Below are 11,271 nucleotides of genomic sequence, written 5' to 3' on the forward strand. Positions count from 1 at the left end.
CAAGTCATGAGGGGAAAATAAGTTGCCTCTTCTTATTTCACCTCAGTGCCAGTTAGAAAGTATCAGAGAGAGTATCAAAGAGAGAGTATCAGTGTCTTCCCCTCAGCTGTTGAGAAGAAAAGATGTTTTCTACAGCCTAATGTGCCTCAGTGATGACTGGAATAAGAGACTTTATTGGTGATCAATGTGTGGATTATGACTGAATGATATTTCTCTGGATACCAGAAATGGATATGAGCAACAAGACAGCAATACTTTTCTTCCTGCTTATCTGCATAAACTCTGTGCCAGGTAATTAACAACCATTATCACAATGTATTTTTATTTTGACTTTATCATTTCAGTTAAACTAACCTTTTTTTTGCCATGTTTATCCTGACAATAATTTTAATTTATTATTGCAGAATTGTTCATATTGATGAAACACTGAACGTCTTTTTTTTTTTTTTTTTCATGAAAGCGTCATGGAAAAAAAGAGAATTAATCACATCTATTTCCCTCTGGTAAATGAATTCCACATTTAGAGTGGAAATGAGCAGAATCCTGTTCGCTTTTCATGATGACACCTGCGGTGTCGTCATGATCAGAAGTCAAATAAGCTATTTCGAGACCGCCAAGTTTTTTCGTTAGTCAGACTTCCCTTACTCCCCTGACCGCATCCTTCACTAAAAATTTAAGTAAAAATAACTTTTTGTGCTCAGCGTGTGCATACAACATATCTGTGATTTTACAGAGGAAAAGAGTTTAAAAATGCACTTCAATTGGAGAACCGTAAAGTATCTTGTGATACTGACCAGTGAATGTATATCATAATGCCACTTTGTTTTCTTTGGCAGGACTGGGCATCCCGAAGCCTGACAACCTGACAGTGGATATTTTGGATGGGGAAATAATAGTGTATTGGAAACGTCCCGTGGATGCCCCCGCAGACTCCAAATACAATGTAGAAATGGCAAAGTATGTTTAACTTCAGTATCAGTAATGACAGTTAAATGTAGTCATCACCATGTCCTGTTGGTTTCCTATTATTTTGCAATTCAAATTTCCCAGGGTTGTTTTTTCCAAAGAGAGTTATTCAATGTTGATTCTGACTTGCTAGATTTTATTTCACCTTGTGTTATCCAGTGACTCCACTCCTTCCAGTTGGTGACTGGTGTGTTGTCTGTCCTCAGGTACAACGGTCCTTGGACCAAGGTAGAAATCTGCACGGAGATCACAAACGCCTACTGTGACCTTAGCAGCCTCATAGATGACTATAGCAATGTCTACAAGGTCAGAGTTCACCTGGTCGCAGAAAATTCCACCTCTGAGTGGAAAAGCAAGAAATTTAACCCAAAAGAAAGTAAGCATAGTTGTTACTTTTGTATTTATATTTTAAACATTTGTTTGGTTATAATATTTTGGCTGGATAAATAATTGTGTACACACACTATAGGGGATGTTTTCTTACCTTTCTCTCTATCCACAGGTAAATTGCAGCCTCCCTCCTTCACTTTGGTGGCTACTTCCAGCTCTCTATCAGTTTCTGTTCACCAAAAACCCATTCTGAGAAACCTCTACCCCTATGGGGTCAAGTACACCATCCACCTGGTGGATAAAGATAACAAGGTGGGCATCAGAATTAGGTTAAAGGCACAATATGAGAAATAATATAAGACAGCAGACACCACTTCCACTAAATGTGTCACTGAAATTCAAAACACAAAATTGCGACAAATTGTAACACTCTTAAACTCACTGGCAGGGCTTTTAAAATACAGGCAAACACAACAGACAACAGCTAAATCTAATTTGTCAGTGTTTTTGACCATGTAAAATGTTTATTATCAGTCTATGTTCCAAGCACAAACAGCATCAATGATGCCAGGTTAAGATATTGTACAGTACAGTAGTAAAAACAAGGAGAATGAAGGTGAATTAATGACAAAACGAGGGAATTTTAGGTAAATAAGAAAAGGTGTGTGCAGGGGTGGAGGGGCCAGCAGGCAGGAAACTGGGTAGAGGGGAGTGGCTGGATCTGAGATGAAAGCTGGTGACAATGAAAACGAGGAACTGGAGACACAGTCAGTGCTCCTAAAATGAAGATATATTTTCAGTACAGTATCTGCATATACCTTTAATGTATGTTTTAATAATCTCGATTAGGCCTTGGTTATATGAATGAGTGTTTGAACGTTACCCCACAATGCCTTTACCTGCATGGAATTTTGATTTTTATCCCACAGACTATCGAAGCATACCTGAAAGATGACGTAGGGGAGGATCAGAGGACTAAAACTTTCACGTCTCTCCACTGGGGGAGGGAGTACTGTGTCAGCATGAAGGTAGAGGGTAATGGAGCCCTATCCATCAGCAGCTGGTCTCCAAAACAGTGTCTGCTGCTACCAGAGCAAGGTAAGAAAAGCATTATAATGATGACAGACAGCTAAGAGATAGCAGCTGTGAATGGCAACCAGGCAGTTACAATTTGGGTTAGGTTAGGTTAGGTTAGGTTAGGTTAGTTTAGTTGATTTGCTGATGATTTTATGAAAACCAACCAAAACATTTTTTTTCAATGGTAAAGATCTACACCACTTGTGGGCCACTCTCAAGTCTGGCATAGTTCCTAAAATGTAAAGCTTTCTCCAAACCTAAATTTAAAATTTGATACAAGTTCAGATCTATAGTTTTGAAGAAATCCTTTTATGCATAACACCCTCACACCTATTAAATTCTTTTGTCTTTGTGCTTCCTCCAGAATGGTTCGTGATTGCTGTATCATCTCTAGCTGTTCTGAGTGTGCTGGCAATCATTGCTGTCAGTGTAACTATCCTCCTGTGTTACCTTAGACGACCGGAGAAAACACCTGCTGCATTGGTAAGTTAAATTATAAAAACTGGGAAGAGTTACAGTTCAAAAAACTTGTAGTGTCAGTCGTTCTGAAAAGCAGAACCAAACAGTTCCCAGGGAGATAAAAAGAAAAAGTGAAAGGAGCTCATAAAGTGGGCAGTAGATACCGCCTTGCGCCACATTTTTCAATATAGCCTTGTGAGATGGCTCATAGGTCATAACTATTTTGACACTAAACAATGAATAATTCTACAACCTTTGTCTTCTCTTATCTCACCCCAGAAATCCCCAGCAAGTTACTGGCTTCCACTCTCTGTTGGAGTGGGGACTATGGAGGTTGTCACAGACAAAGGATGGTTCCTGTCAAGTTACAGAACAGAAGTGAAAAACTGTGTCAAAGAACCCATGACCCATGTTACAGTAACAGAGGAAACTGAAGATGAGGACAGGAGAACAAGCATGGACAGTGGCGTCAGCATGGAGTCCAACTGTAATACAAACAACGGAGGACATGTGAGACAAGAAGACAGCGGCTGCGGGAGCTTGGGAGGACCAGAGAGCTCCACCAGCAGTCAGGCAGATTACCCCCTGCAAGATGAGAGGACTGATGCTGACAAAGTAAGGAAGCAGGAGGATAGTGGAGTAGGGCTGGGCTGCCAGCTTGATTCTTCCTCCATGAATCTGGAGGGACAGGACAGCAGGCTTCTGAAAGAGTCAGTCCCTGGTGGTAATTATCGCACCCAGAGCCCCTCGGCTGTTCAGATTCATGTCTGTGGCGATGAGGACTCCATTAAACAGATAATTCCAGATACAGTTTTGGCCGAAGTGGTCACCGGTTACAGGGCTGGGCCTCAGTTGTGTATCTGCTCAGGAGCAGGTCAGTGCCCTTGGTGCCATAAGCAAGGTCATTATGAATCTGAAGTTATCAAACAATACAAAGCTATGTGTATAGAAAATGGACCACTGAGCAGCAAATGTGATTTTGTGGACTCTTACAAAGTGGGGCTTACATTTTCAAATTATCCTAAAAAATCACAGCTGGACACTGTCATAATGGACGATTTCAACAATACTTTTACACAACTAGGGGAGACTTTCCCGCTGCTAACAAATCTATCATCACTTCCCCTGGTGGAGGAAGGACATGATTTCAATATGAACAATGTGTCCCTTTCCCTATGTGACGTACAGCTGAAAACTGACTAAAAATCATGCTAATGGAACCGTTCCAAATGGTATATTGGAACAAGAAACTCCTTTCTCCCCACATGACACACCTTTTGAATCATGAAATAGAAGCATGAGTTAGTATTTAGGGAGTATTTTTGTGGTATTTTGGGGATTTCCAATACGGAGGAATGCTACAGAATTGGAAATGTGAAGGACGAAGGCGAAAAGTGAGGGAAGGAAACAAAGCAGTCAACACCTTGTTTCTGAATATAGAAAGGAAATGAGAGGTTTAACCACACAGCGGCTGGCTGATAGCTGTTGGTTTGAGTCTCAGGAGCTTATACAGATGGAGACTGTGGAGTCAAAGACTTTTACAGCTCCGTCTCTCTGGGTATATTTACGACTGACTAAAACGCACCATGCCGGAAGTGAAACTGGTGTGGGGAGCAATGTAGAGAAACGGTTTAACAGTTACATGCTTTTGGACATTTTGCTATTTCACCTCCTCCAACAAAGAACCCACTAGTAAAGTGTATGATTGTTTCTTAATATATCAAGCAGTGTCAAACAAAGGACACAATTAAGGAGCATACATTTCTTTTGTCATTTTCAAGTTTGAGCTGGGCTTTTTTTTTTTTACAGGTTATTTTTAACATTCTCTGAATGACTTTCATATAACTTCTACTGCAGATCTGTCTGTCATCTACTTCCCTGTTTCAATTATTTATTAAATGTTATGGAAAAAAATACATATTTATTGTGTATTGATGTGAATATATATATATGCGATTCTGCTCTTCTACATGTGATTAAAAGCAAGTCTCTTCTTGGAGTCTTGAGTAAATTTCACACATTAACAAAAAAAAAAGAGCAATCAGTAAACAAATGACATGAAGTCGATTATTAGAAAACCAAGACTCAAGCAAACAAAAGGAAAACCCTGAAACAACAAAGTGATACCAACTGGAAAAAAAGCAAACATTACATATCGCTTAGCTGTACTTGGGATCCCCATGTATGCAAATACTGTACAAGAACCAGGACAGTGGCTTTGAAGCTTCTAAATTAAGAAACAAACACTTCCTCTCTCAGCCTTACACTCATTTTAAAAAAGTCCCACATTACAGCGACGGCAGAGACAGAAAATATTGTTAGTGGCGCCAAATTTTCTATTGATACTGAACATATGTCTCAGTTAAATAAGATCTACTAGTGAGCTGTAGGGTAAGTTACACTCTTTGGTGAGATGAAGCAGGTCCATGACAGCAGTAACACAGTCATATGACCTACTTCTCAATTTGCAGCAAAAGTACAGGGGAAGTGAGACAAATTTTGGCTAATCCTTAAGTTTAAGAAAACAAAAAATCATTTGAACTGAAAAGTATCACATTACTTTTTCTGCAATACATGTACAGTGATGATCAGCAAATGTCGAACATAGTTTATCGTCTGTTCTTACCACTCCATGTTAGACTGGATTAACCTGTTAGGAGGTCGTGGTGTAAAAATTTACGGATGAGCCCCTAAGGATCCCCCACACACAGCTATCTGTATAATGAGTATGCATGTATCTTGTCACCCCCAAGTTCCCTCTTTACCCAGTTCTCCCATGCTGAAACTAATTAGATTTTGTTGCAAGGTCCCTCTGTAAGATGCAGTCACAAAATTAGCTAATTGGCCCTGTAAATTCTCCAATAAATTTCATTACCAAAATAAATTATTGGCTTTTGGTAAAACAAATTACCAAAAGCATCTGATATGCAGTGAGCTTGAGGCTTTTGGAGCCCCTCAGCTTCTTAATTTGTGGATTTTCCAAACATCTACCTTTGATTTTTAATATAATCACAAAGGAACAAATGCAGTGAAAGGTTTTTAAACACTGCAGCCGCATAAGTGGATCACCTACCATTTATGTTTCTGAACTGTGATATATGAAAAATAGAGAGGGAGGCCTGAAATAATCTAAAATCCTGTCAAGTGCACTCAAGAAGATTTCTAAGATTTCTGTTTTTGTCTTGTGCAAATCTAAGTTATGACTGAATAGAAAGGTTAACCTTTATTCACCCTACTGTAGGCAGTTCATATCAGAAGAACATCAGATACAGAGAAACGTGTTTTAGTTTCATTAAAGGAAAATGATGAGACATTAAAGTTCCAACTAGCATAGAAAGTATCAAAAAGGTAGTAGTTATGTGAACGTGGAGGGAAGTCACCCACAGCTTACAAGAAAATTGATCTGCCTTGTTGCTGCGGTTCAGCTGTTGATATTTAGCCTTCACCTCAACAGTTCTCATGAGCAGCCCAGCGTATCTGTCTGTGGTGTGTGTGTGCGTGCTCAAATTTTAACCACATAAATGCACAAAATGACACTGTTCAGTTTCTCATGACAAATAGCAAAACTGACAAAAAAAAAGCGAAATTGCAAGACAATATATATTCAAGTGAATATTTTCTATTTTGTAATAATATTTTTTAATTTCATGACTTGACATAAAAATACCAGTTTTGCATACACAGTAGCATGCAATACTTCTCTGTTTCAAGACATAGCATGCAGTTTTCAAGGCCCCACTAAAAAGTTGGCCCAGAGGAAGTGACATGGTTTGAAAGGGTCACATCACATAAAAAAATTAAAGTAATTAAGAAAAAAACAAAAATACAAGAAAGTCCCTCCTCAGGTTAAAAACCCATCATGATTTATAGCACAACAGATAACATACATGCTCAAAACAAAATGTGTTCTACAGGAAAGAGACAGATGAGGGGTGTGCCTTCCATTACGGTGGTGCTGGATGCCACCAGCTTGTTTGTCATTTTATGATGCTGCTGACGGAGAAGGGAGGGGACTTCTTCAACCCAGCCTTGCTGCAGATAGAGACATCAAACACACCAAGTTTACCCATACAACCATAAAGCAAGTACTGAATTTAAGAGGAAAGAAAAAAAATTATTGGAAAGGCCTATGAGGAATAGTCCACTTACTTGAGCACTTTGTCTTTCAATGATGGCTCTAAAGAGTAAGAGGAGACAATGAATATGCATTACTGTGCGACAATTGCATGACAGATTCATCATATCGTGGTCTTAATTATGGGTGATGTTTCACAGCATCCACCATGTATACACATGCATCCCAGTTTCACAAGTTTAAAGTTGTCACCCAAAATTCAAAGCCATGCAGAGACTTTCAGTTTTATTTGTATAGATTTTTTTTTTCAGATATCCATCTCTGAGATTGGTGCTTGAAGCCAAACGAGGTGAATGAAATTTGTGGTGCAAATTGCACAGAAAAAAATGCTCAAATTTCACATATTGTCCTCGATAGTACTGATGAGGCAGCGGAGGTGCAAATCTCAAAACCTGGTCAGATAAAACCAAACTTGCCTGCATGACTCATTACCGCTAGAGATAAGAGAGGAAGTGTGTGTATTTTTTTTTTTTGCTATGACATTTTTAAAGATCCGCTCACCCTTTTTCTTGCAGCACTTTTTGAACTTTTTGCATTTGTACTTGCAGCAGAATTGGACAATGCCAATAGTGAAAAGGATCGCCAGGATGCCAAAGCCCACAATAATCCCAATTGCTGTTGGGTTTACCGTGCTCCCTGCAAATACACACACAAAGAGGCAATTAGATTATAGCCATAGATTAACATTTTCCAAGATCACCTTACAAGCATTCAAGAACAATAAACAAGCCCTCTGAATGACAAAGAGGTTCTGTTTGAATTTTACAGTGTATTTTATTGCTGACATAAATGATTACCAACTGAAATAGTCTGTCTGGCTGCCTGGGCCTAAATCGATCAATATATGTCTGTTCATTATGAATGAATATTCACTGTGATTAAATGAGATTGGAAAATCAATCTCTGGGAAAGATTCTGACCCTGGCTTCATTAGCAGTCTGGAGAGACACTGAAATCACAAGTGTGGAGGGAGCTTAAGACAGAAAAAACACATGTAAACTGCTGACATTTTTGTATTTTTTTTTTTTGTCACTCAATATTTTAAAAGCTCTAAGTTGCCAGCTACGATAGGGAGAAGGGCTTGAAATTTCTAGTCACAGAAAAGAAGCAGAAGTAGTTTCAGCAATGTTCTAAATTGAAATGCTTTAGTAGAAAAATCAAATCTGAACCACAGGCTACAGCAGGTTTTTGGAAGTTGTTTATGTGCGTCATCATTCTTGCAAACAGAACTGAAATTAAGCATCTCAGCTAAAAGACTCTTACCACTATTCCCCATAGCTGACCAGCCAGGATGACCGATGTCTACTCTCCTCCGTGTCCGTTTGGTGTTGAGCACTGTCACTTATTTGATTTTACACAAGGCTTTATAAAATAATTTGTCTCAATGGTGAAGAATCAAAATCTCTCTCTTCTTCCTTCTTTGCCTACGTCTGTCTCTCCATGTCCCCATACCAGTCATTCTTTTAAACCGGTCCATCTTCTTTCATTATCCTGCTTGTTTTCTACCCTCCCTCCACTGGCAACTTTTAAAACAAAGCGGATGTGACGGCCTGTCGTTCTCATGTGGACAGTCATGTGAAGCAGGTCTTGCCTTAAAATTCAACCTGGAGTACTGTGATACTGTGCAGTGACAGCTTTTCACAAGACAGTCACCCTGTCTCACTGATATCCAACAGGCATCTCAAACACAACCAGACATTCTGGTTTTGCCAAGCCTAATGAGAACTGTTTTAACTACACAATTAAAAGCATTTCACAGAGGAAATAACCTTCTACTGACCACCAGTTTCCATTACATCTCCAGTAGCAGCCTTTCTATTTTTACTCTCTTAGAAATCAGTAACAGGCTGCCAGGTAATAACACCTGAATCAGATGGTGCATGGGGACTCCTGTTGGATGGCTGAGTCATTACACCTTCTCGTGGCTGGAAATAATGGTGCAAACTCTAGATGAAGCCAAAACTGAACCAGTTTAATGTACAGTCAGTGAGACAGACAAAACATCTGACTAAAACAGAAGTACTGGTACTTTGACTGAAAATACACTCACAGCAAAGATTTCTGTGTTTGTTAAAAAGGTACAAATCCAATGAATTTCATACAATTAAAATGTTTTGTTATAATCTGATACCATGTTGCTTCTCCATTTGAAGGGATTTGCTGGGTTTTCTTGAATGTCTCCTACTGATACAATTCTGGACCGCTGAACATGTGGAATTACCCACAACAAATCACTATATTTTAGAATATAGAGGGGGAAAGTACTCTAGTCACATACTAATTCCAGAACTGAATGAATGTAAAAGAACCACAATTTAAAATTTTGTGTAATAAAATTATAGTTCTGACTTTAAAAAGAAGAAAATAATATAGCACATAGACAAGGTGGTTATGATTGAGAGTGACTACAAACTTATCACAGTTTAGGAGTTACTGTAAAGTACCATAGTAAGTACATTAACTTTAAAAAGAGTCCTTAAAAGTGTGTCACACTTATCCACAAGATGTTATCAGGTCCAAATGGTGGAAAGCTCTCTGAGTGATTCGCACTCTGACTTAACCACAGAGCATGAGCCACAAATGTGTTCAAGCATCTTTCCATTCATCTTTCCATTCACCATCCCATGATCTAGTTAGGGGACAGCATAACTAATAAACATGACTAAGTTCTTGCTAAATACTGTGCGTAGACAGTGATGAAAATGACTCAAGTCAGTCTGCAATTTTTAGCCACGATAGCAGTGTTGCTGCAAGGATGACAATGCTGGTCCACAATTTTGGTCCACACTGAAAACCACAACAGCTATTAGATGGACTGTCATTGAATTTTGCTCAGACCTTCATGGTAACCAGCAAGTCAAAAATGTAATTTGTCCTATACTTTGGTTTATGACTAAATACCTGCAAGACTAATGATATTCTCATCAGGTGTAGGTGTGCTGTGTGTTTAGTGCTAATTAACACGATAGCATGCTAACATGCTAAACTAAGATAGTGAACATGGTAAACATTATGCCTGCTAAACAACACCATGTTTGCGTTGTCACTGTGAGAATGTTAGCATGTTGATGTTGGCTCAAAGCACTGATATACAGCCTCACAGACCTGCTAGTATGACTTTAGACACTTATTAAGAATGCCCAGGGAGGAAATTCATCTTGGAGGGTGTTAAAAGTGAGGATATGAGCATATAAGTTCATTCTTGACCCACTGGGAAGAGAATATGTAATAAAATACTCTGAGATCAAAGGAACTAGTTTTTGGAGCAAGAGTAAAGAGTATTCAGGGAGTTTGCTGATGGAAATCCACATTCTGATCTGCCTGCTGTGCAATAAAACTGGAAATTCATGTCTTCTCCACAATCAAGTTTGGCCCATTAAAGCCACATTAATATGCAATCCAAATTTGGTACATCATATTCAATTACTGTAAATATGGTTTATAGGCTCCTAGAAATTCAAATGATTTCAAGGAGGAGGAAGCAGTTGATAGTCATAGGTGAGTTGACAGTGAGATGACAGAGTAAATTTTAATCTTTAAAAATTCATGTCTAAAATGGCTAATTACGCGTTCCTGGTGGTGAGAGTGTTTCGATTCCAATTTCCGGCTTCTTGTCTATTGTTTTTTAAATATAATTCAGTTTTTTAGTTCTGTAGATCCTGTTTTCTGTACCTGTGTGTCTCTTGTTTATGAGGTGCACCTGGGGAGTGGTAAAAAGAGGAAAAAATTATTTTCATGAAAGTTTTTTGGGATCTCTTGGCAATACAACAGCAGTTTCCAGGAAATAATTTCATTTTACCATCACATCACACCGAGAGGTGAAACTGATATCCTACAAAGACCTCTATGATATCATCTATCACTATGGCATGACTAATAGATTGATGCAGATACATGCAGCCTGCCTGAGTTGCATAACAAGAGGTAAATTTCACAATTCTCAGCAGACAGAACAAGTGCTTCCTTATACTGTAAATCTATTCATTTAATGTTGCAATGGGTGGCAGCTGACACAATAACAACATCAGAAAACTGTTCTGTGATGATGAAGACTTAGATCATGAGACTTGTGTTTATGGTTTCTGGAATACCCCCACAAACGAACCTTGACAACATATTTTGGAATTAAATACATATGTTAGACAAAAATGATTGTGTAGTATCATAGACATTGTCGATGGGGCTTGAATATATCTTTAAGTCCTGTTTAATCCTGTTTGTTTTTCCTTCATCTAGGACATGTCATTCATATTTGTCAAATTCAGTTTAACTGAATCTAACTTAACCTATATGACATAATTGAC

At 38.6% G+C, this 11,271-nt stretch overlaps 1 protein-coding gene across 1 annotated transcript; it reads left to right on the plus strand.

Moving 5' to 3' along the window:
* il10ra (interleukin 10 receptor, alpha) lies at positions 1-4,750 on the plus strand. The gene is made up of 7 exons (XM_041046990.1): positions 1-291; positions 837-957; positions 1,173-1,342; positions 1,469-1,608; positions 2,226-2,394; positions 2,738-2,856; positions 3,112-4,750. The coding sequence occupies exons 1-7, from the start codon at positions 204-206 to the stop codon at positions 4,033-4,035; spliced, it is 1,731 nt and encodes a 576-aa protein (XP_040902924.1). The 5' UTR covers positions 1-203; the 3' UTR covers positions 4,036-4,750.
* The last annotated feature ends 6,521 nt before the right edge of the window (positions 4,751-11,271 follow it).

Source organism: Toxotes jaculatrix, chromosome 9 (genome assembly GCF_017976425.1).
Source record: "Toxotes jaculatrix isolate fToxJac2 chromosome 9, fToxJac2.pri, whole genome shotgun sequence".
In the NCBI taxonomy this organism is placed as follows: Eukaryota; Metazoa; Chordata; class Actinopteri; family Toxotidae; genus Toxotes; species Toxotes jaculatrix.

What these genes read in the sequence shown, in the direction of transcription:
- il10ra (XM_041046990.1), top strand. Translation starts at nt 204, where the DNA reads ATGATATTTCTCTGGATACCAGAAATGGATATGAGCAACAAGACAGCA. An exon ending in TACAATGTAGAAATGGCAAA is followed by an intron (nt 958 to 1,172) that starts GTATGTTTAACT and finishes GTCTGTCCTCAG; the next exon opens with GTACAACGGTCCTTGGACCA. An exon ending in GAAATTTAACCCAAAAGAAA is followed by an intron (nt 1,343 to 1,468) that starts GTAAGCATAGTT and finishes CTCTATCCACAG; the next exon opens with GTAAATTGCAGCCTCCCTCC.